Genomic DNA, 25006 nt, shown 5'->3' on the forward strand with positions numbered 1-25006 from the left:
CTTTTAACCTCTGTCAGCTGCAAGGGGCTTGTGACTGCCCTGAGATGCCTTTGTCCTTCATTAAAAGGGTTCTTCTGGCACAGGGAATTCTGTAAAGAGTGGGTGCTCCAGAAAGCCCTCATCTGGTTGTCAGTGTGGCACAGGGGTAGTGGTAAGTGAATGAAACTGAAATGCTGGTAGCCTAATGCTCTTGTGATGGGGAAGAGTTTTCTATTCTTGCTGGTTGGCTGTTGCTTTAAAAAAAAAAAAAAAAAAAAAGGAAAAATACAGAAGTTTTCCATTTAAGATATGGTGATGCCAGTATTTCATTTTGACATAATACTTTCTAAAATTCCCCAACTGTCCAAGTGCAATTTTGTTGAGCTGCTTTTGAATTCTAAGATATCAGGTAGGTATTCCTTATCCTTGAAGTCACCTCTGGATAGTGTTAGGATTTTTGTTCATTTTTGCTGTCCTTCTGGTAGTCCTTAGTATTTATGGAGTCTGAAGATGCCACAAAGCCATCCTGCACATCCAGCTGTGGGAGCTGCCCCATCCTCTTGCTTCTTTCTTTTACTTTCCATGCTCTGCCATCTCTTCCCTCCTCCAGGCTGGGCTCAAGCCCACCAGAGGTAAATTTTCCCAACATTAGGTGGGTTTTTTTTGTTTGTTTTGTGTTAGAGAGTGGGTAGTAAGTCCTGGTAACTTGGGATAGTTTTATAATACAGTGGTGTTTTTGTTTTAAATGGAGTTTCTTATATATTAAGAACAGTGCTTTTCCTGTGATTTCTATAGTGTCTAAGATTTTGGAGATGGAGAGTAGGAAAGAAGTATACATATCCACTTTTTTTCCAAGTGAGTAATTATTTGATGTGCTCTGTTTCAGTGCATGTTACCATGGCGATGACTGCAGGGACTACAACATCCTTTCCCATGAGCAACCACACCCGGGAGAGAGTGACAGTGGCCAAGCTTACGCTGGAGAACTTCTACAGCAACCTAATTACCCAGCACGAAGAGAGAGAAACAAGGTACCAGCTCTGCTTTCTCTCACCTTTCTCCAGCTTTTCTTGGTTGGCTTTTGTCAGCATTTGTTCAGGAGGAGTTTCAGCCCCGTGCACAGAGTGGGTCTCAGCAGGTTTTCATTACTTGATAGCAAAGAGCTCATCACCTAAAGGCGCAGCTGCTGTCTGTGCTGGCAGACCTGTGAACATGCCCTCCTGCACCAAGCAGTCACTGAGTGACTGAGCGCCTCTACTGTTGAAGTTCTCATGCAACTTATCACCTTCTCAAATTATTATTACATTATGGAAACCACTCTGTGTGTGGTCTTACTTTGCTGCACATGTGAGGTTTTTACTTGTGTGTGTGGTTTTGGTGGCCTCTGGTTCCTTCACATGTGCCACAGGGAATAAACCTTACAGAGGCAAATGCTGCAGAGCTGCTGATGTTTGGTAACTTGTTTTTGTACAAGGCAGTGGCTTGTGGTGTTTATTCATGCTCTGCAGTGCTGAGCTCATGCCAAGACTCATAAACTCTGCAGAAGAGAGTGTGAGAGACATGGGGAACAGGGTTGATGGTTTAGAGGTGTTTGACAGGATGATGCAGTGAGGAAAGGAGGCAGAGAGCTGTTAGAATGGAAGTAGATGGCAGGAAAGAGTGGAGGGCTGGTCACAAAGAGTGTAGGGCTGGTAACAAAGTGTTGGAAGGCTCTTGACTGGGAAGGAAGAGTTTTGGGGGTAACATTGTACCCACCCTCTAAGTTTCTTCTGTGTGATGCTGACTGGTACTCTGTGCGAGGGAGCATGCGTTGGTCATCTCTGCTTTAACTCCTCATCAGTGCACAGCTCCACTGTGCTGAAGTGCTGCTTGAATTAAGTGTCAAAGCGCCAAGCACTTGATTGTAATGAATGTTGTGTTTCAGATTGTCAGCAGTATGTGAAATTATCATTCTCCTGCTAATATGTTTTTAATTGAGGGATTTTCAGTCAAGTAGCAGGGTTTCCCTCTTCATCATATTTAGTCATTATCCCATGTAACTGAGTTGCTTCTATTTAGGCGAGTAGTCTGTCTACTGAGGGATTTTTTTTTAGGGGACCCTGCTGCACTTCCTCAAGTGCAGGAAGGCAGGAGCAGCCTGGCACCCAGCACTTGAACTGTGCTGTTGCCAGCAGGTGACCAGCTTCCTGAAGCTGCACCCTGACAGTCGTACAGAAGCACCCTGGGGGTGCACAGAGAGAGTTCCAGTATCCACACTGGCCCCTTGCTGTGTGCAGCCTCCCTGCCATCTGTGGGATACTCCAGGCTTCGCACCCCGCATAGAGCCTCCCCGCCTGGCCGGCACCAGCAGCAGGAGTCCAGGAGGGGCAAGCCCTGGCCCAAGCAAGACATGAGAGGAGGTGGTGGCAAATTCAGGAGGGTGCAATGAGTTAGCATGAGGCTAAGGGAAGCAGGACCAGTTGTGTGATCAGGGAACAGACAGCAAGACTGGGAGCAATGGTGGAAACTGGGGCTGTTTTGAGGTGCTGGAGGTAAAGCTGAGATGGTTTTTCCACCATTTCAGTGTTTTTATCAATTAGGAGTATGAGTCAGAATAACCAGCCTTACTTGATGATTATATAAAGAAATAGAAGTCCATTAGGCTGATTATATGATTGGGCCTTTAGTGCCTAATTCTGGAATCATATAAGTACATGCTTAAATTTACTTACACGTTTTCAACAGATTTGGTTACAAGTGAGGAAATGTATGGAGTGGGCAATAAGTTCTCAAATTTCTGTTTGAGTCAAATGCTTTGGTATCTGGACTATGTCAGGAAAAGGGGTCTTACTGTAGTGTTATGGTGTGGTTTTTTTGTTTGTTTTTTAATTAAAAAAATAAACCTCTTGTTTTACTCCTTTGCAGGCAGAAGAAACTAGAAGTGGCTATGGAAGAAGAAGGGCTTGCAGATGAGGAGGTAATACAACTTGAATAACCTTTGAAGAGATTGCTTTGTTTTTGTTAGCACTTCTTAAAGTTGGAATTTGATGAGTTTACAGGCACATTAGCTGTCAGGACAGCAAGTTTTAGTTTGTAAGTGAATGTTGCTTTTGTAAATAATGAGGCAGGCTGTGCATATGCTTGAATGTGATGCTTTGAGTAGCTGAGGGCTTTTCATACCCCTTTTTAGTCATTATGAAGCAAATGACCACAGCAAGTATGTAACATGCTTTTCAAAATTTAAAATTGTTTGGCATGTGATTTGGCTACAGGCAAGAGAAGGGTGAGATGCACTTGGGTAGAAAGCAAAATGCTGAACCACTTTTTTTTTTCTTGATTTAAACAATAAAGCAGGTGTTCCCATGATCTATTACGATACAGATGTGAAGGGAACTCTTTCCAGATGGCATGTCTCAGAACTTTTCTGAGGTTTATCACATCATTGCTGTCTGTACTTCTTCCAGAATAGACACTGGAATAAATAGTAACAGCAGCCTCAGTCATTTCTATTTATTTCTCGTTTTTTGGGTTGACATAACTTCTGGAAAGAGGGAAAAGTAATGTTGGTGTGTAATGCCATCTTGTGGTTTTAAATAACACAGTCGTTGTTCTCCAAAATCTAGCAGACCTGATTGATGGGTTTCATTATCAGCCTCTGAGATATTTTTGGCATCTTTGGGAGCATAAGCTAGCATTTGTATTTTTTCAGGATGAATTCCATTGATATTTTTATAGGACAAAATATATGGCAGGATTGGGACAGATCTTTCTTTCAAATACAAGTATTTTCCTGCCCTAAAACAAATAGATTTTGTTATAGGATAGGGTAAGCTGGATTTCTGCTGCCTGTTAGACTCCTTGTTGCCCATCATTTGTGTTTTTGGCAGGGTACAAGTTTGAGCTTTTATTGATCCTTTATGCTGCTGAAAAACAGAGTCCTTGTCTTAGCTGGTGACTTTGGCCTTTGGTCTGATGCACCTTGTTTGAACCTATATGTTCTTTTCATTGTTTCTATTACTGCCTCTTTATACGTAAATAATAAGCAAACAAACAAAAAGCTGTGCTTGAGGCCTCTTCATAAAAGACTGTGGATCACACTTCAAGAAATTCAGGAAGATTTCTCCTTTTACATTTTCTTTGTACTCATAGAGGAAGGGAGAATGCTTTACAGGAAGAGAGATCATATATCTTGACTTTCTACTGTCAAATGACTTAAATTCTCATGTGTCTTCCTAGAAAAAACTGCGCAGGTCACAGCATGCTCGCAAAGAAACAGAGTTTCTGCGACTGAAGAGGACGAGACTTGGCTTGGATGACTTTGAATCTTTGAAAGTTATAGGAAGAGGAGCATTTGGGGAGGTTTGTGGCTTTCTTGCTTGAATGGGATATTAAAATTGGATTGAACATCAAAAAGAAACACTTTAATTAACGAATAAAAAGTTTCAGTTGAGCAGTTTTATTTTAGGAGAATAGCTATTCGAGTAATTTTGCACATGTAATAAGACCAGTATGTACATGGATTTATCAAGGCCACTGGAAAAGGTCTGTTTCCTGCAGCTTCCCTTCCTATTAGCCCCAACTGATGTTGCCCATGCATCCACCCAGAAATGATAGATTTGCAGTTGCACAGCTCCTCTCCATAAAAGTCTTCTCTGCCCTGTGTCATATCATGGTTGTGCTTACTCCTGAATTTTAGCATACTCAGTCTCTCAGCTATGTGGAATTTAGTGTGCCTGCTAGTTTTTTAAAACAATGACTGCTTCAAACATCTGTTCATCACTAGTGTTAGCTTTGTACATGTGCTTTTCAATGTTTAACAAAAGAACCTTTCCATGCCCACCAGTTTAGAGCCGTTCTTATGTTCCACACTGGGGTTTAGTTTGAGGTAGATGGGATTGATTGGGTTATTTTTCTCATTAAAGGTACGTCTCGTTCAGAAGAAGGATACAGGTCATATTTATGCAATGAAGATACTACGAAAAGCAGATATGCTGGAGAAAGAACAGGTTTGTCTTGTATAGGTCCCCTAGATTTCAAAGTTACTTTGCTTAGAAAATTACCAAATCTCTCTTTGGCAGGTATTATTTAGTCGTTATTTTCACTTCTGTAGTCCCAATAATTGTACTGCTGTCCAAGGCATCCATGGAGTTGCTAGGTCAGTAGAGTAAGTAGAAGTTAGCATTCTTGAAAATGTTTTAGTTACAACCAGTTTGTAACAGTGATAAGGATGGTGTTTTTTTTCTTTTAGTCTCTTCCTTTATCAATGTGCATCTTATAGCACTTCTTTGTAAGAATACATTTTGAAGAAAATGCTTCTTGAAAAGCAATAATACGTCAAAGTAAAAACTGAGAATGTTTGATGTTGTCTTTTCATGGTCAGATACCACCAGCTGTCATCTTGTTTGTTGTTTGGGTTTGGCTTTGGTTTTGCTTGGTTTTGTTTTGTTTTGTTGGATCTTGAGATTGGAGTGGTTTTGTTTGTTTTGCTTTGTGTTTTTTGTTTGTTTGTGTGTGTGTGTGTGTTTTTTGCTTTTGCTTTGTAATCCAGAATTCACCACAAATTCCTGATAGGACAAAGCAATATGAAGAACTAGCAATAGTTATTTTTTAGCAATATGAAGAACAGAAATCAAGTGTGGATGTCTCAAGCAAAAGTGCAGCTAGAGAAAGTTGGGGTTACTTAGCCTGGAGAAGAGAAGGCTCTGGGGGAGACCTTTTAGCAGCCTTCCAGTACCTAAAAGGAGCCTAAATAAAAGGTGGGGAGAGATTCTTAGTCACAGAGTGTAGTGATAGAACAAGGAGTAACTGCTTTAAACTAAAAGAGGGTAGGTTTAGACTAGATATTACGAAGAAATTCTTCACCCAGAGGGTGGCGAGGCCCTGACACAGGTTGCGCAGAGAAGCTGTGGATGCCCCATCCCTGGAAGTGTTCAAGGCCAGGCTGGATGGGGTTTCAGGCAGCCTGGTATAGTGGGAGCTGTCCCTGCCCATGGCAGGGGGGTTGGAACCAGATGGTCTTTAGGGTCCCTTCCAACCCAAGCTGTTCTATCTTCCTTACCTGTCCAAACCCATCATTATTTCTTATATTATCTTTCTCAGCAGCGGTACTGGTAGTACTACTACATTTTTTTTTTTTTTTAAGTCATCCCAGGACAGACATTTTGTCTACTTATTGCTGTTTCCTTGAATGAAGGGAAGCAGAGGAGTATTATGTTCTGCCTCACAGCCAGGATGTGTGTGGTCTGCTGGCTGAAGCCCTGCCCTCATTTCATAACCTGATGTGGCAAGGAGGCTTAGATCACAGTCCACATTTAGTTTGTGTCTGTAACATTCCTCGGAGAGTATTTATTTGCTCTAACTTTCATTGCCTGGTTTGTTCAATGGGAAAGCATCACAGAAGACAAGTACGAGAGAGCTAGAACTTTCAAGCAGGGTGGCACTGTGAAGTTTTTCTGGCTGCTTTTTAAGCAAGGTTTCAATGTTATACTTCATAGCCACATTTAGAAGCAGAGGAGTGGAGGGTGGAAAGAAATCTTTTCTAATGTGAATATATGGAATAGATAGGGCTAGATAAATTAGAGTTGGAGCCTCTACAACAGAGAGGGAACGCATCGTCCTACAAAAAAGACACACATTAGAAAGATGTTATAACTGAGGAACAGATGCAGAAGACTTGGCTTATTGGAAATATTGCTTGAATCTGGAATAATGGTACATATTTTCTTTACAGAAGTCACTTTCTGGTATCTGAAATGTGAAAGTCTTACAGCTATCAAGAAATGTTTTTCCATGCAGATATTTTTCATTTTCTTCCACAACTAGGGTACATTCTAGTAAAACACACACCCTTCCTCCTGTCTCTATTACTCTTAGTTTCCAGTGAATTCATGAGGTAGCAGCTCTCAGTATGCTTTTCAAAGACTCAACTGGGACTGCAATACATGTATCTTAAGCATGGTCAGACATTCCCAAGCTCACTTGCCTAGGACCAACGTCAGCAGCAGTGGTGAATGTATCAGTTCTGGGCCACCTTTGTGCACATCATTTGATGGAAATGCTCCATCTTCCCTTCCCTTTTCTTTCCCCCTGCTAAAATAGCCCATGGCCATTTTTTGCCCTCCTTGAATACTGGCCATTCAGCTGACTGTTACTTAAGGTCATCTCTGCAAACTGAGATTCATCCCAGCCCTTTTTCCCTTTGGTCGAGGTATTTGCTATGCAGTTCAAGTAAGCTTCACCATGTACACAGGTAGGAGCAGTCTCCGTGTGTCATTTGAAAGGGCTTCATGCACCATTAGTAGTACGTACAGTGTGGGTTTGGGAGCTAGATGGTTGTTTGCTGTATGTCAGACATTTCACAATGCTGAAGAAATAAGGTTTTGCAGGAAGTAATTTAGGCATTCTATCACTCTTGCAAAAGAGGATTCCACAGGCTTATCTTGCCGAGTTTAAACTGTGAAGTATTACTGTGAGGAAGCAGTTATTAACTCTTTATTTGTAAACGTATATGAAAAAAAAGATAAATTCTGACATTAAACATTAAGCATCTACCATTTTACCTATTAGTTCTTGTGTTATTTACAACAAACTCTATTTTTTTCCAATAATTATGTCAATATCTGCATACTGAATTGCACATTAAATTTTTATTTGAGTTTGCAGTAGGGATGCTACCTTGCAGAGCTGACCATCATAACAGAGCTTTTTATTTTATTTTTTTTTAATGTTCTTAGTTAATTTTAGGATGCAGTAAAAATGGAATTGCAGTTTTCCACCAACTTCTTCAGTTCTGCCTGACAAACAGGAAGCTCAACAAGCCATGTGTTTTCTTTCTAGATACCACTTTTGTGAAGTTATGTAAATAGTTATTTTCAATATTGAGTTAATTTCTATGGTTTTTTGCTGTGTGTTTTCTGAGGACTTTGTAGGGTCTAGTAAAAACTATGTAAAATAGGAGTGAAAAAAAGTATGAAGACTATCTTATTTGTATAAAGATCATGAAAATATATTTTAGGATTAGGAATATAGCATGGCATTTGGTATTGATGTAATTAAATAATTCTTTAATAACAGTATTAAAAAATTTTAGGTGGCCCATATCCGAGCAGAAAGAGATATTTTGGTTGAAGCAGATGGAGCCTGGGTAGTGAAAATGTTTTACAGTTTTCAGGATAAAAGAAATCTTTACCTGATCATGGAGTTCTTACCTGGAGGTAAGCTATATGTTGTGTTGTTACTAAGTTGTATAAGTACTTCTTCCTTAGCTTTGTTTTCAGCTTTCTAGAAGTGAAGAAACAAGCATGCTGTGTAATTCGTGATAGCATAAATTTTAATGATGTTTTAAGTGAAGTCCCGGTAACTTAACCTTTCCTGATTTGTAGGTGAAGGGGAAGGATTATTGGAAGATGTTAAAATAGACTTGGATTAAATAATAATTCTAGTCCCATGTTCTGCTTTTTACTGACAAAGCTAGAAACAGCTTTAAAAAAAGTCACTCTTGATCAATTTTAGTGCAATACATTTATTATGCGTTAAAAAATTGCTGCATTATTCAAGGCTATCCAATTAGAATTCCTATTTAGGATTGCAACAATTTTACACCAGTTTGCAGAAAAAGTATGTTGGGTTTGTAGGTCCTTGCAGTAATAGTTTTATAATTAGTAGCTATAATGCTAGTAACAAGTTTAAATTTGGAATCTAATGGAGTTTCACCATTAAAATGTTCTGATTTATAAGCTGTATTTTCTTTTTTTTTGATTAGGTGACATGATGACCTTGCTAATGAAGAAAGACACCTTATCAGAAGAAGAGACACAGTTCTACATTTCTGAAACCGTGTTGGCCATAGATGCTATTCATCAGCTGGGATTCATCCACAGGGATATTAAACCAGATAACCTCCTGCTGGATGCTAAGGCATGTGGTGTGCACGTAAACTATCTATGCTTTAAACATTACAATCTGCAGATAATGCCATTCACAGTGGTGCTTATCACTGGGAAACTGTAGCGCCATACCAGTAGCTGGAATAAAGACAAAAAATGGTTGCTATCTTTTTATGGTAGAACTTCACTACACTTAAAGCAAAACTACCCTTGTGGTTGTTTTTGTTTGTTTGTTTGTTTGTTTTTGTTTGTTTGTTTTGTTTTGTTTCTTTTTCTTTTTTCTTCTTTTTGTAGTTGGAAGGTCTTGTAAGTGTAGAAAGACCCACTCAGGGCATCCAGATGCTCGAATTCATACACATGAAAGACTGGTATAGTTTGTTAGTTCAAGAAGAAGGAAAGCATGAAACAAGCAGACAACACTAAATAATCAGTTCACTTCCTGCAGTTATCTCATTTGTTTTATTGTCCACTCATGAGTGGGAGCAGTCTGTCCATTTGACTGCTTTGTAGTAAGCTATGAAATAGACCCACTAAGTATCATACACAAGCCTGTAGAATGTCTAGCACTGATCTCTAGAAACCCAATTAAAACTAGGTTAACATCAAAACAGAATAATTTTGTGCTGGAGGCTTTTTCAGTCTCAGTGCAAAACAAAACCAAGTAAACTAGCTGTACTCAGCTGTTGCAGATGTAGCTATTCCCAGGAATTACACCCTTTTTAGAGAAAACACATTCTCTCCATACATCAAGAATCAGGCACTATTTGCCCGCTTTCCCTGGATTAGGTAGTCCTGTGCAAGTCCATCATTCACACATGGACTAAGAAGGCAAGTGCAGTTATGAAAACAATTTTTTTTTTTTTGAACACTACCTTTCTAAATTGTTCTTATCTTATTTGGTGTTTTTTAGGGTCATGTAAAACTGTCTGATTTTGGGCTATGCACAGGTTTAAAGAAAGCTCACAGAACTGAGTTCTACAGGAACCTTACACACAATCCACCAAGTGACTTCTGTAAGTATAAGGTGTCCTAGGTAAACATTTAAATAGTTTTGAGCTCCAGCTATACCACATCATACTTCATTTCTGCTGGGTTAAACACAATTGGTCAGGCTGAGTGCATTTATTTGGATAACTGGAAATGCATGTGTTCCCCATGACATGGGAGCATTTCACAGGAAAGAAATTGTTTTGTGTAGTGCTAATGTGTTTTTGTACACTTGTATACAGACACAAGTACATGTAGTGTGATTATATTTTAATACATTTTTCATAACAATGTTACTGAAGTTACAGAAATGAATGAATGCTCTTCCAGATCAAATATGGGTTTCATGTGCTGACTTACCAAGGTCAATGACAATCACAACAAAACTTAAGAGAGTAGAGCTGTTCATCTCTATGCCTTGGCAAGACTTAGACATTAGGATTTTATTGCATAAACATAAAATTATTCCGCAGTTCTTTTCAGATTCTTCCCTTGTTGTTTAAAAAACATTGTCATCTTCTGTATCATACCTGAATACACACACATACACTACCAGCCGCAACAACGTTTGCTGATTGCAGATCAATCTGAAAAAATAAAATAAAATGCTAATTTAGAATTGCCAGTCACATATCCTACTGATGTGATTTGCAGCCACAAATTGGACAGTAGTTATTCATTGTCCTTTTTCTGTCTCCAGTGAAAATCAAGTATTTATTTCTAGGCAAAAAGCATTCTTAAGATATAAAATAGTTTTCCTCTGAAGACAAAATGTTATCAGTCTTTTACTTCACAAATGCATTCGTTATCTAATAACTATTCTCTAAATTAGCATTTCAGAATATGAACTCAAAGAGAAAAGCAGAAACGTGGAAGAAGAACAGGCGACAGCTGGTAAGTCAATAACATCATATATATATATATGTTTTTAACTATTTACAGAAAGCATTAAATAAAAACGTGGCATTAATGCTACCGGTTTTGTTGTTTTGTTTTTTAAATCTGTAAGGGCCTCGTCTGTTACAGTTGTAGCTCTTTTTGAAGTCCACGAATTCTAATCAAATCAAATAATTTCATTTGTTTGTTTTCAGAGCTGTGACTAGCAAGGCACTGCTCTTCTTTATGTTTTGTTTCTCTCACAAGCATCTCGACTAACTAATCTCAGGTGTCAGCAGCCACTTAGCAAAGCTGTATCTTGAATACGTCTCCTAGACTGAGGCTGTGTGTTTGAACTTGAGTTTAATTCCTGCAGTTCAGTATTGCAAGATGAGTAGCTACATGATTCTTTTTCAGAGAATTGCAGAGGAAAAACTTGTTTGGTCTCCCACTGAATGGGAATAGTATGGAAAAGCACTGAAGTGGTGCAGCAGGGGTTTATAGTGCAGAGTGGCCAAGTAATAAAGGGCATTCTGGCATTAACTAAACAAACTGAAGCATCTGTCAGCCATAGCATTTCAGAGTTTCAGCTCTGCTTGTTTCACTGAGCAGTAGTTTGTAAAAAACATCAATTGCAAATTGTGGAACTTTTTATTTTTCCTCCACATTTAGGAGGATGATTTCCATTTACTTTCAAGGTTCAAAGTTCTCACTACATCGTGTTTTCTCATGTAAAAGAACAATCTTCTTGGGATTTTAGATATTGTGAATTGTCAAATTCAGCATTCTTGTCCATCCAAAAACCAAGATACTACATATGAATCCCCTGGAAAAAAAAAAGTTTTGCAAAGTGGAAAAAAGGTAGCATTAATTTTTAAAAGAACTTATTCATTTTTTCCAGGCTTATTCTACTGTTGGGACCCCAGATTATATTGCACCAGAAGTATTTATGCAGACCGGGTACAACAAACTCTGTGACTGGTGGTCTTTGGGAGTCATCATGTATGAAATGCTAATAGGTACGTTAAAGACTGCAGGCCTAAGAATCAGAGGATTCAAAGGTGACAGGGTCTGTTAGTTCACCTAATATGACCTGCATAGTGCAGGTAGTAGGATTTTATTCACTACTTCCTGAAGTGAGCCCCAAGCATAGCTTGCAGAAAACTTTAAAGTACTCCCATCTTTCTAAGAAGACAGCAACAGGTAATGCCTCAGTTAGTCGTTCCAGTGAATAACTAACTGTTCACTATTAAATGCTTTTGAGGTTTTGTCTTCTTACCTGGTAGTACCAAAATCAACTTTAAATATAGTAGTATAAAAGAGAGCTTTTGGCTCCAACAATATTTTAGATCTGGGAGCCACAGTCGCAAAAGCAGAGCCAAGGGAGGGCCAGCAGCTAGCATTTATTGCTACTTCAGGCAGTGCCTCCCCTCTTGACAGTCTTCTACTCTGGGAAAAGCTTGTTCTTTTTTTTTTTTTAATCTTTGTGCAGGGTATCCACCTTTCTGTTCAGAAACACCGCAAGAAACTTACAGGAAAGTTATGAATTGGAAAGAAACTTTGGTATTTCCTCCAGAGGTGCCCATATCAGAGAAAGCAAAGGATTTAATTCTAAGGTCAGTAATAAAAGCCCACTCCTGGCTACTCATCCAGACATAGTTATCTTCCATTAGGTTAACTTTCTGTTCTGCATGAAGGAAGCTCTAGACTGGGGGAAAAATTGGTTTCTTCTGCGTCACCTTCCTTGATGGATTTTTCAGTCTTTTTCCTTTTGTCATTTGTTTAGCATGAAGGAATAAGCTGTAGTGATCTTGATTTGTACTGCTGCATTAGGTGAAAGAGCACGCTGGGGGGAAAAAATAAGTGATTGAAACTTTTTTTTTCCCCTCAAAGGGGCTCAGAAAACAACTACTCACCAACATTTTTAACAGTAAAGAAAATCGTTGGATGTTTCGGATTTACTCATGTTTTCCAAGACGCTAGTTTTTAATCCTTTCATCTTGTATTGAAATTTTATTGACAGGTTTTGATGTCAAGGTCAGGCAGAAATGCTCTGTTTTCCTGATAGATTTGGAGGGGCAAATGCTTTATGGCCCTCATGTGTTTTGTTTTGTTTTGTGCTTTTTTTTAAATATTGTATTACAAGCTTACACGATTTTGTTACAGGCAAAAAGGGGACTGTACTCGTATAGGCAGGGCTAAGAGCTTAAAATTTATTGCAGACAAAGCTAAAGTTTTATTTTTGTGGATACAGATAAAACCTAACTAAAATAAGGTCAAGTTCAGACAAAGCCAGACAAAGCCTGAGACCTGGTCTGGCTAACTGTTATTTTAAAGTTTGAGGTCTATTATTAGTACTTGGCATCCACCACCTGGCTGGACTATAGCAGAAGTATGAGCAGTTATTTCCCAGGTGTCATTACCACAAATAAAAGAACATTACAGTCTATAATTGGAGACAGTTTTATAGCCTAACTTGCTATAAACTTGCAAGGATTTTACTAAAAATTTTACTAAAATCCTTGCAGAAGATTTCACTAAGCAGTGAGAAGATGACCTTTTTTGTATTGAGGTGTACATGATATGAGAAGTGCCTTGTGAATCTGGATGATGAGATTGTATGGAGAGAGATATAATAGCAGGATGACTAAATCACCTATTAGAGGCTCTGCACATTTAAGCAAAAAATACTTAATGTAATGAAGGTCAGCTGACTTACGGAGCGCCAAGAGGCCCACATCCACTTCCAGTAGGTTGATGGGGACTCCACACTTTGCAAAATCAAGCTTTGTTTGACATGGATATGTTTTCCTTTGTTATTGTAAACCTCCCTCTGTGTCACTTCTGACACCTTTTGCCACCCTCAAAGAGACTCTGCAAAGACGATGTAAAAATATAAAGCAATTACATCTTTGCAAAATGTAGCTAGGGCTTAATGAACTCCAATGAACTTTCATTGGCATGCTTACTATCTCCTTGATGAAATGCTTAAGAGTCTTTTCCAGTCAGGTAGGCATCAGTCCAGAGGAAAAGAGAGTCAGCCTTTGCTGCTCCCTGGTACAAATCCCTGATGTCACCAAGGTGCTATTTGAGAACCTCCTCCTTCCTCTTTTTTTTCTTCAGGGTTTTATCCTTTTCCTTGTTGGTGTTTATCCTTCTGCCTACTTGAGCTGGTAACTGTCCCCATCTCAAGAGTCTTATCTCTGTCTTCATTTTCACCTTTCTTATCATGTCTCTACAGACTCTCACAGCTTCTTCTCTCAGGTTGAGAGTTTATTCAGGAGTCTGCGCCAAGACTGTGCAACTGGACCATACCAGAGAGAGGCCTTGGGTCTTCATGCCACCAGCCCCTAGACCTCTGGGGGGAGGGAATTGAGAGTGACAGGGAGAGTAGGGTATGTTTTGGACATGGCATGTTCTGAATTTGTGTTGGCTCACCTTATTTCCAAAATGTCACATGTGAGAGTAGTCTTCTATCACATGGTGTCTATGTTCCTATTAGTTTGACTTTAAAACATGAATTTTAAATAGTTGAGAATGTGCAAAGGAGTTTTCAGTAGTAGGGACATAAGAGTTTCTATTCCAAACTAATCTTGCAAGACATGCAGTAACTTTTCACTAAACTTGAAGATGGGAATATCATTAGAAAAGGTGCAAGTTACTGTCATCATGACCTCCATTTTTGGGAATGTTAACAATATTCTACTTCTGCTATTTTCCCTCATCTCCTAGATACAATGGGCTACTTTTACATTACTTGGAAAATACAGCAATTTAAAAGAACATGCTCAAATTCCCGATACAGGATACCATGGCAGTTTTTCGCTGTTGCTTCTGTCTGCATTTATTGTAACATTCTCTTTATTTTTCCGCCTTTTCAGGTTTTGTACTGACTCAGAAAACAGAATTGGTAGTAATGGAGTAGAGGAAATAAAAAGTCATCCATTTTTTGAAGGCGTGGACTGGGGACATATCAGGTACAGATGTGTATATGTATATATATATATATATACACACATATTTTATAGAGAACATAGCAGCCATGAAAGCAAGAATTTCATGCACTGTGATGGCAAGAATAATTCTCTTCAATGTACCTCTTATTTTGAAATGCACTACTGGCAATAGCGAGTGACAGCCAAGGTTTTCAGGCTGTGCTGTAATTCATAGATCTGATCAGAGTTTACTGTCTTGAGATTTCTCAGGTTTGCCCAGATTGCCCAGGATGGAAAAAAAAAAAGTGGCAGAGTGGTCAAGTTATTCCTGATTTATGCTCTTGATATTGTCAGAGAGCTCCTCTTCCATCAGTAATGGGAAATGCAGCTGTTGCTATAATTCACTATTTTTTTGTAATAGGAGCAAGAGAAAAGCAAACTCTGCCACAAAAATGCAGGGGAAACAGATGAATGAAGACAAAAGGCAGCAAGTAGGAGGAAAATGTAGGGTATGTCTTTGCACCTGAGTGAACCGGTATGTCTAGAGGGCGCTGGGCAGAGGCACTGACTCACCTCAGAGTGGCAGCCTCATTGGCCTAAATTCTGCTGGCCAAGCCTGGGTAGAGGCCCTGCTGAGGCAGCCATACCAGGTCTAGCCTGAGTGTACAGATGCTGAGCTACATCTGCATGTACGTGCAGTGGTAGCACCTTCAAACCAGACTTTGGGACCACAGATGTTTTCAGCTGCAGAAATAGCTACTCTTCAGCCCTTCTTAAGGCTTGAGGTAGTCTGCTCTTTCAGAAATACTGCACTTTTGCATGTGAAAATCCGCACAGTGGGCGTGTGATTGTCCAGCTCATGTACTTCTCATTTCTTCTGTTGTGGAAAGCTTCATGTAACTTATCTTTTCAATGTGGGAAACATTAATGAGCACCAACAGCAGTGACTTACCTGTTCATGCCACATTTGGCGATGTGGCAAAAGGGTTTCCCCATTCCACCCAGAAGTGGATTTAGTTGTAGTTGTAATAATCATAGCTGTAATCATTTTACAGCTGTAAATTAATAAGTCCCCCACAGTGCCATGTTCCAGTTTGAATGCTTTTGGTGGGACAGATCACTGAAGTAACTTCAAAAGCTACCTTAAAACTTTTTAAAGGACTGTCTGATTGTTAAGCTAATAAATCAGGAACGTGTGACTCAACTCATTTTGGATGAGAGATACTGACAACTGAGCGTCAGAAATGGGAGCTACAGTCAGCAGGTGTTTGGATGAGTTCCAGGCTGATGGGTACTGGAATTGTAAAGCAACATGTCTAATGGCTTCAAATGCAAGTAAAATCCTGCTTGGCTGGGTAGGCAGGATTTAAGAAATGAAGGTAACCACTGTGGTTCTTGGTGACATCAAAGATCGTAATAGCTATATGGCAGATGAGTTTGGAATGCTGTTTCAGCTAATGGAAAAGCATGTTTTCCCCAAGCTTGCCAAGATACTAGTGCTAGATAGGAAATTATTGAACCTTGCCATGATGTCAGGAAGTAGGCAGGCCAGATGCATCTCTTATGGAAACTTTGTACTTTAAATTACAGGGATGTTGTAACTGTAAAAAACTAAGTTAAAAGAAATGGAACTTAATGTATCTTTTTTTTCTTTCTTACTATTCTTTTATGTCTATCTACAGGGAAAGACCAGCTGCAATCCCTATAGAAATCAAAAGTATTGATGATACATCCAACTTCGATGAGTTTCCTGAATCTGATATTTTACAGCCTGGTGAGACTGCCACTGTAAATTCCAAATTTCAATCTATAATGTGCCGTGTGCCAAAATGCTCCATGGGTTTGTTCATTCTTGTTTATTAACTTTTCTGATGTCCTAGTCAAGGTAATATACAGGCTTGATCTAGAGATTCTCTTTCAAAAACAAATGTAAACATATGACTTCTCATAGCTTCTACTTCCTTAAAACTTTAGGGAGAAAAAAGATTGTAATAGTTAAGTATATTAATTAAAATGGTTTGCATATGTAGTGAGCGCCAAAAGCAGTAGTTTTCTACCATATAGTCTGTCTAAACAAATTCTGATAAAAACAGTCTGCACTGATTTGCTTTTGATCTTTAATTTTTATTTTTTAGTTTTATGCTAAACAGTGCCTCTCCAGTGTCTGTTAGCTATTCCCGTATTTAGGTAACACCAAGTGCATTTGTATTGGTTTTGGCATCTCAGACCCACTGTATTACTGAAAATGTACATCTAGATACCCAAATACGAACTTGGACATTAGCATTTTTGGCGCCTAGAGTTGAAAATGCTGTTGTAGAACTCTAAAAGCAGCAACCTGAGTGCTGAATATAGGAGCCCACTGCAGTGAATGTCAGTGTTCAGCACACTAGCTGTGCGGGCTGCTCACAAAATAAAACATGACTAGATCTCCCGCTGGCTATATGAGCCTCGCAGAAGCTATAACCAGGCAGAAGGCCTAGAAAAGGAACATGTGCTTCATGTGTGGGAGAACTTGGATAAAACTTTTTCTTCTGTTTGTGGTGAGGATAACACTATTGTGTACTCCTTCATTTGTTGTGCATGTGGCATTCTCAATGTTTTGTTTCTTTTAATTATATATGCCATAGTTATTTAAGAGGTTCCTCTCAATGTATGGGAGCCAGTTATAGTATATACATATACAGAAGATAATAACCATTAACAAGCAAAACCAAATTTTTTTCACTTCAGAGATGCATGCTGAAATTAAGTGACTATTAAGTCATTTATTAGTTACTTTTTAAACTACATTAAACTAGTATAAGTAATGCTTATATTAATTACAAAAGGCTGACCTGATTAGAAACAGGATTTTTTCAAGGAATTTATGATGAGGAGGGAAATACAAGTTCAGGACTGTTGATGTGTGAAAAGTCCTTTCAGAAGCAACACTGTTTTTGTGTTGTTGTTTTTCTTTTTGTTTGTTTGTTTGTTTTATTTTTACTTTTGTATCTGAATTCTAGTGCCAAACACAACGGAGCCTGACTACAAATCCAAAGACTGGGTTTTCCTCAACTATACCTACAAGAGGTTTGAAGGGCTCACGCAGCGTGGTTCAATCCCTACCTACATGAAAGCTGGGAAATTGTGAAACAAAACCCAGACCCACAGAAGAAATAGAAACCTCAGGTAGCTGCATCACCAGACCCGCTTGGCATTAGTTATCAATACATTGACTCTGGTGCGCATCAATTTCACAAGGAAATTCTACAGGATTAGGATTTCTAAGACTACTACAGGAATTAGTTGGCAGTGCCAGCTGGCTTTTTTTTTTTTTAATATTTGAATATTTTTGTTAACTTTATTATACAAAGGTACTGGAATAAAAGGAACATACATCCCTTTGTAACTGCACTGCCTATGTGTGTATAATGGTTAATTATGCCTCTCTGTCCTGTGGCTTTGTTTGTACAGTAAACTGTCTAATCCACCCAGGAGTAAAACACATCATTTTACGCAGCATTGTTATCATACTGCTTACCTGGTGGGTTCTAAATATGCAGTATTAAAAAAAATAATAAATCATTGCCCACATTTTCAAAATTCTCTGAGCAGTTGCTCAAGGGTGTTTCAGTTGTGGTGTGCAGATATACCCCATGAGTGTGGCAATATTGGATTATTCTAAATAGCAGTGTCCTGTGGGGCCTACTTGTACCCTGCCTAGCCTCGTTGCTCCCCGCTGGAGGGTTTTGTGAGCAGATTGTCCCTTTTTGTGGGGGATGTGGGGCAGGAAGATGGTCCCTGTGATCTGTATAGTGGCATTTCTGCTTTAATTGATAATTAATGGGTCCTATCATTGAAGATGATGATACTGTTCATGATGATGAACCTGTTGACAACTTCAGAAGAAAAAAAGGAATCTGAGTAACAATGACAAAGACTCTTAACAGATTTGTTTTTTCCATTACCAAGTTCTGAAAATATGGCAGTTTTCAAGATAGCATTTCTGTCTCTGTTGGAAGGCAGATAATCTTGCTATTGAGAATTTAAAATATCCTTTTCTGTCTGAGAAAAACTTACCCTAGGGAAGTGATCAAATGGCAGCTTTTTCTTTTCCATCTCCCTAAGAAGTTCCAAGAAGGGATGCTGTTGCACCCTTTTCTTTCCAGAATACCGGTAGCAACCTCTGCCGAACCAGAGGAAATGGAGTGCCCAACTAGACTTACTCTTCTGTGGGCTCCAGCTTTTTCTAGCGTCTCTTCCTAATGTGGACCATGGGATTATAAAGGCTCAGCTGAGTCTGAAGCCCAGTTACCAGGAACCACGAACAACCACAACTGGATCAGGCAGAGCACCTACACCTGTTCTCCCCACTCTGCAAGATGGGGACAAACTGACAGGGGAAGGAGACCCCTCTCTACTGGCTCAAGGAAACTGAAGCAGAAAACTGTGTACTGGCTATGATTTTGTTCCTCAGCTACATCCCTGCCTATACTAGCATATTATCTGCAGTACTTTGAATCTATCACAATACAGTGGAGAACTTTGGTGTCATTTTCTGATTACAAAAGAGACTTACAGCAATCAACAATTCACCAGTAATTGAACAAGCAGAGTCACTGTCGCTGTCTTCCTCCTTTAAACACAAGTGAAAGGCACTCTAAAGCCCCCACAACACCCATCAGAGTGAAGCACAGGATGTTTTGGCATGTGGTAGGGAAGACTCCATTAGACTGACTTTTACAGCAAAACGGAAGTGACTATTTATAAAGCTTGTACAGAAATATTTATTGCTGTTAGGCACCATGGTATCAGCTGTTCTGAATTATTTGTATGCTTCAAAAACATACTTTAAAGTGTTCATCTGTTGCATAAAAGTCCATTTATCAGAAAAATTTCTGTGCATCAGCAGCGTACTGGCAATGTGTGTAGTCTGCCTTGATTCAACATTTGCTAATTTTTTCAAGGCCTTCAGTGCTGCCTTTCCTCCAATACTTTATCTTCCTTCAAGCATCTAACATCTGCTACTTATGCTGCTTTTCTACAAAAAAAAAAAATAGCGTTCAGTTCATCAAAGAAGAGTATCCAGTGCCTCAGGGCCCACCCAATTTATACAGTCAGATTATGGCTGAGCTAAACTTTGCCTAAATGTTCAATTTAAGTGGGAACAACTATGTGACCTCCTAGTTTTTCTTCACAAATCTTACACTAATTAAGACCTCTTTACCGCTACTGGGACAAGATCCTTCAGTAATTCTCTGGTGTTGTCTTTAGCCATGTCAATCCAACGTAGTGAAGGTCAACTGTATCCATACAGAGACTGTCCAAAGCCAGTAACTTAAATCCACCTTTTTATACTTTTTCATTTCTTTCTGACGCTGGCATAGGAGCTGCTGAGGCTTCTGAGAAAAGGAAATTCCTTTCCTGACATTCAGTCCCTTCTACCAAGATGGAGGATATTGGGCAGAATATATACCAGATGCAGATTTTGCCCCGAAAGGGTACTGCTATTCAAAATAGATTTTTTCTTAGTTTTAATTTCCAATCTCATGCATGGGGTCACTATATGCACCAGAAGTGGAATTCCTGTGAACAACACATTTCTCAAAATACCACAGTTACCCTTTTGTGTAATGTAAAAAGAAGTCTTTGCTTGAATTTGCTAAGACAAGATCAATTTCATGGAAACTGCAAATGCTCAGTAATACTGGTGATTTTTTTTTTTTCTTGCAGGGTTTGCAGGAGGGGAGATAAATACATTCTTAATTTAAAGCTATCTATTAAACTATGTCTGTACATACTCACTGGTTTACAAACTTGGGAAACAGCTGAACCCTTATATTCATAACACTAAAGATAATATACATTTAAAATTGCAGATAATTAAACATATCAGTGCTCACATATGAGTTGTATCCTTCAGGAAACAGCCTGCAGCCTATTTAGCATAAACTCCTGTATTGTGGTAGTTGAATTTATTTCTTTGAAAACAGAATTATTTTAATCAATAAGTCCAACAAAATATTAACTACTGCTTTTAGGATTATAGATGGTTTGTTTTTTTCAAAGTTTAAACTGTGACACTATAATAGATTAAAAAGAACAGAAGGTTAATCTACACTGGCTTTCAAAAAATGGAAGTGCAACATATCTTTTTGCTTTATTTTTGTCTTATTCCTTTGGATGGTCATTTGTCTTTTTGTTTATTTTTTTTTCTCCTTTGGTGTTGTTTGTCACTGTGCCATTTATTTTTCTTATTCTTGGAGTACCAAAGATCCTGAAATGGCTTGATGATTGCAACCATGTGAAAATTTATTTTGTGGAAGTATGATTTGTTAACTTTTGTTAAAATGTGAAATTTTGTATGCAAATTCTTAGAGGTTTACTGGGAAGTTAACCTATTCCAGCAGGGAAAACCTGAGTGCATCAATGGAAGTAGTGAGCCTGAATCTAAATTCTGGATCTGAATATGCTGAAACTGGGGAGGAAATTTGCATTGGAGAACACATCTGAGCTTTTGCACTTTGTTCCATCTCTAATCAGCATGAATGCGTGGCCTTAAGTATAGGACATACACAGAGGTTCATTCATGTGCAAAAGGAGTTAAAATAAAAATTAAAAAAAAAAAAGCCAGCATTCACAAATCAAATATTGTTGATACTGCATTTGCACTGTTAAATTTGCCTTGCTGGAGCGTTACGTATTATTTTTATAGGTCAATTGTTAAACAGCTGAGCGGTTGGATACAGTATGGAATAATAGCATCTGATATGGGTGAATTCACCAAAGTGCAAAGGGGCTTGCTGAAAGCTCTCCACACTACTAAGAGAAATGGGCATAAGCAGTACAAAGGGTGTTGTGTTGGCTCCTTGTAACAAGGTGACTTTCCTCCTCTGCAACAGCAAATAGGGAATACTGCAGTTTAGCCCAGTTATACTCTAATGCTTAGGAAATGCTCTCACTTCTTCAATAATATGAGCAATTACAAGCATTGTGACATACTGTACCTTGTCCTTTTAATGTTGATATATTACAGCAGCTTGTACTTGGAGTCAAAATGGCAACTGCTATATTTTTCCTAGACTGTTTCATTAGTTGTGGTTGGGAAGGTTACATAGAAGCATTATAAAATTTATATGAGGCTTTTTACAGCATTTGAAAATAAAAGTAGCATTCTTTTTGTAAAGTTGCAGTTTTCTATTTCTTTATTTTTACAGTAATGTGCTGGGTTTGTTTCTTTTCCAGAATGGGAGACATCCTAGGGAATTGAAACACTGTTTTGTGTGTGTGTGTAGTGGGGGTTCATTGTCAGTAGAATTGAAGATGAGAATGCACATCACTATTCTCAATCCGATGTACAGAGAGCAAGAATTACCTGACTGGTACAAACTGCAGTCACATGAAGCTGCTTCTAAAAAGGCTCTTCACAGAAGGCTTCCGTCTCCTTCCCTGGAAATGATAATTTAGTCAAGAAAGGCTTCCATGGACAGTTGTTCTTCAATTCATCACAGGAACATTTTTGTCCTACTGTTCCCAATTCCTTACCATGTTTAGAGCAGTGGAAGCAGATGCAGTTGTTAGGCATTGTAACATTATTTTGAGGTGAGCAGCTGAAAGCAAAGAGGAGCTGGTACCCGCTGAGTAGCCCTCCAGTGAGTAACAGCCCTCCTCTGCTCAAGAATCACTGCTCTCAGTAAGCTGATGCAATTTGAGCAGGATCTTACAAATTCTATTTAATGCAATTACACTTTTCTTGCAGTAACCAGATGTTATCTTGTACTGAGCTACATCTCAAAAGGAACTGCAGGCTTGGTTCTTTTTCTCCTTGCATTTCCAAATTCAGTATTTCTCAAAAATACAGCACCTTAAATATAAAGGCTATGCCTCCAGGACATGCAAATATGTTTTTTTTTTTTTTTAAGTCAATCACTCAAGAAAATAGTATGTAATTTAGTGTTAAAACATACTGCAAATATCTGCTGTGCATTTTTTTTTGTACAGAGTGTGGCTTGTAACCAAAATGATTATGCTTTGGACAATAAAATGTCTTTCTGACAATCTTCCTATGAAAAGAGAAGGATGGAATATTCAAAACATTCTGTCTTACTAAGGGGTGTTGTCCTGGTTTCAGTTAGCACAGAATTAATTTTCTTCCTAGTAGCTTTTCTTCCTAGTCAAAAGACTGTCGTGGTTTAACCCGGCCGGCAGCTAAACACCACGCAGCCGTTCGCTCACCCTCCCCCCTCCCTCTCTGGGACGGGGGAGAGAAATGGAAAGTGAAGCCCGTGAGTTGAGATAAAGACAGTTTAATAAGACAGGAAAAATAATAATAACAAAAAATAATAATAACAATAATAATAGTAATGATACAATAGTGATAATATGAAAGTAATAATAGTATGTACAAACAAGTGATGCACAATACAATTGCTCACCACTCGCTGACCGATGCCCAGCCTAACCCCGAGCAGTCCGGCCCCCTCCCCCCGGCTAGCCACCCCTATATATTGTTTAGCATGACGTCAGATGGTATGGAATACCCCTTTGGCTAGTTTGGGTCACCTGTCCTGGGTCTGTCCCCTCCCAGCTCTTACTGCACCCCCAGCCTGTCCGTTGGCAGGACAGAGCAAAAGGCTGAGATGTCCTTGGCTTAGTATAAGCACTGCTCTGCAACAATTAAAGCATCGGGGTGTTATCAGCACTCTTCTCATCCTAAGCCAAAACACAACATTCCACCAGCTACTAGGAAGAAAATTAATTCTGTGCTAACTGAAACCAGGACATCTATGATGACAGTAGTGGTTCCCAGCTCTGGACTAGACAAGGATGGATTTGCAGTTCAGGCAGTGCTTAATGTAGTTCTTTAGGTTAATTTTATTTACTGGGTATGTAAACTTTAATTATCACAGAGGTTCTAAAATGCCTTATCCAATAGCTGAATTTCAAAAATGAACATAGATTTGAAATGTGCATGCTGTACTAATGTCACCTGTCAGCCCTGCTGGGCTCTGACGCACCAGATGAGAGTCTGGCTAAAGGAGCTTGCCATCTGAGATACCAGCTCCAGCAGCTATTGGGACAGCTCAACGCTGGAGAAGGGCAGGTTCACATATATACAATGGAACAAGAATATTCTTTGTCAGTTGTAATGGTCCTGAAGTCTCCTAAGAGGATTTTAAGAATTCATTATATTCTAAGTTACCAAATTTTCTCCTGCTATGTGCTTTCAGTCTGGTATTTTCTTTTTCCCTTTACTTTTTTTGTTTTAATTATAATTATTAACTTTAGTCACCACTGTTTTAGTGATCGTCTAAAATGGAGGCCATCTGCCAAAGGAGGGCACCCAGGACCCCAAGCCGAATCTGAGTACCTCAACCATGAAGCAGAACAGCCCCACTCCTTCCTGCTTACTGCTGTTCTCAGCAGCCTCAGTTTGTGTACTTGGCTGCACGGAAGCACTGCTGCAGTAGCCATAAGGGGAATTGGATCTGTGCACATGCCGGGAGTTCATCTCACCACCTCCTCCTCCCATCCCTTCTCTCCAGGTTATTTGATAGCATGGAGGTTGCTGTTCCCTGGGGAAGTGGGGTGTGTAGGTTTGAACCCTCTCACAGTCTGGGAAATTATCCCAGGTTTCTCATTTCTCAATCAAGCCAGAGCTCAGCTAGGGACAGCTTGTTTCTGAGTTGAACCAACCTTGATGCCATGTCCTGTTTCCATACCGGTTGCTTTAAACTGTTTCTAGTGAGCCACCATCTGCTGCAGCTTCTTTCTCCCGCAGGAACATGCAACGCTCAATGTCTGCTGGCCCCAGGCAGCTGCCTTCTGCTGGTGGCAGTCCCTGTCCCTTCCTCTCCAGGTGTCCTTGCCTGCCCTCACCCTTCCAAATGCTAAATCTTTGCCCTTGCTTCTGTGCCTTCCCTGAAACTAGATGATATTGAAAGGACAGCTCAACAGCAGAGAGTGTCGCAAGCTTGGAGCTGTTGTGTAAAAGCAGGGTGTAACCACTGCCCCTGCATCCATGTTTTGGAACAAAAGACAGCAGCTATAGGCAGCAGGTGTTACACACACACGCACCAAGTGCATCCTATACATTCTTTACTTTCAGGGATTTAGGCAGAATCTGCCCCTCAATGTGGATATGTGGGAATATGTCTGATGTGCAGGCAGCTGCCAGCTGCTCCCCAAGGGCACATCTGCACCCCTGTGCCCACCTGCATAACGGGGGGCCGGAGGTGAGCACTGATGTGAGTGTACACCTCTCCAGTGTTAGATCTCACCTGAAGGCTGCAGTGGCTCTGCTGGTTGTGGGCACTTACTTCCCTACTTCAGGCTTCATTATCTCTGTCTAATAACAACAAATGATCAGATAAGAGCCTCGAT

The 25006-nt window shown here is 39.5% G+C and overlaps 1 protein-coding gene and 1 long non-coding RNA gene across 4 annotated transcripts in view; one reads left to right on the plus strand and one right to left on the minus strand.

The window, feature by feature from the left end:
• The window catches only part of STK38L (serine/threonine kinase 38 like), a 48005-nt gene extending 26196 nt beyond the window's left edge, over positions 1 to 21809 (plus strand). For 2 of the 3 annotated variants that reach the window (XM_068656204.1, XM_068656188.1), the window contains exons 2-14: positions 866 to 1010; positions 2884 to 2935; positions 4195 to 4317; positions 4881 to 4964; positions 8048 to 8171; positions 8720 to 8874; positions 9754 to 9856; positions 10663 to 10724; positions 11608 to 11725; positions 12199 to 12322; positions 14588 to 14683; positions 16324 to 16415; positions 17647 to 21809. In XM_068656204.1, the coding sequence (XP_068512305.1) occupies positions 877 to 1010; positions 2884 to 2935; positions 4195 to 4317; positions 4881 to 4964; positions 8048 to 8171; positions 8720 to 8874; positions 9754 to 9856; positions 10663 to 10724; positions 11608 to 11725; positions 12199 to 12322; positions 14588 to 14683; positions 16324 to 16415; positions 17647 to 17774 (1395 nt within the window). In that variant the 5' untranslated portion in view covers positions 866 to 876 and the 3' untranslated portion in view covers positions 17775 to 21809. Of the gene's footprint in view, positions 1 to 865; positions 1011 to 2883; positions 2936 to 4194; positions 4318 to 4880; positions 4965 to 8047; positions 8172 to 8719; positions 8875 to 9753; positions 9857 to 10662; positions 10725 to 11607; positions 11726 to 12198; positions 12323 to 14587; positions 14684 to 16323; positions 16430 to 17646 lie in introns of all 3 variants that reach the window. The other variant, XM_068656195.1, reaches the window with a different exon arrangement.
• Positions 10086 to 22302, minus strand: LOC137842331 (uncharacterized). The gene is made up of 3 exons (XR_011089022.1): positions 22169 to 22302; positions 21999 to 22072; positions 10086 to 10417 (listed from the first exon to the last, which is right to left on the minus strand). It is a non-coding gene; the product is annotated as an uncharacterized lncRNA (long non-coding RNA).
• Positions 22303 to 25006: the final 2704 nt, after the last annotated feature.

Source organism: Anas acuta, chromosome 1, assembly GCF_963932015.1.
Source record: "Anas acuta chromosome 1, bAnaAcu1.1, whole genome shotgun sequence".
NCBI classification, from domain to species: Eukaryota; Metazoa; Chordata; class Aves; order Anseriformes; family Anatidae; genus Anas; species Anas acuta.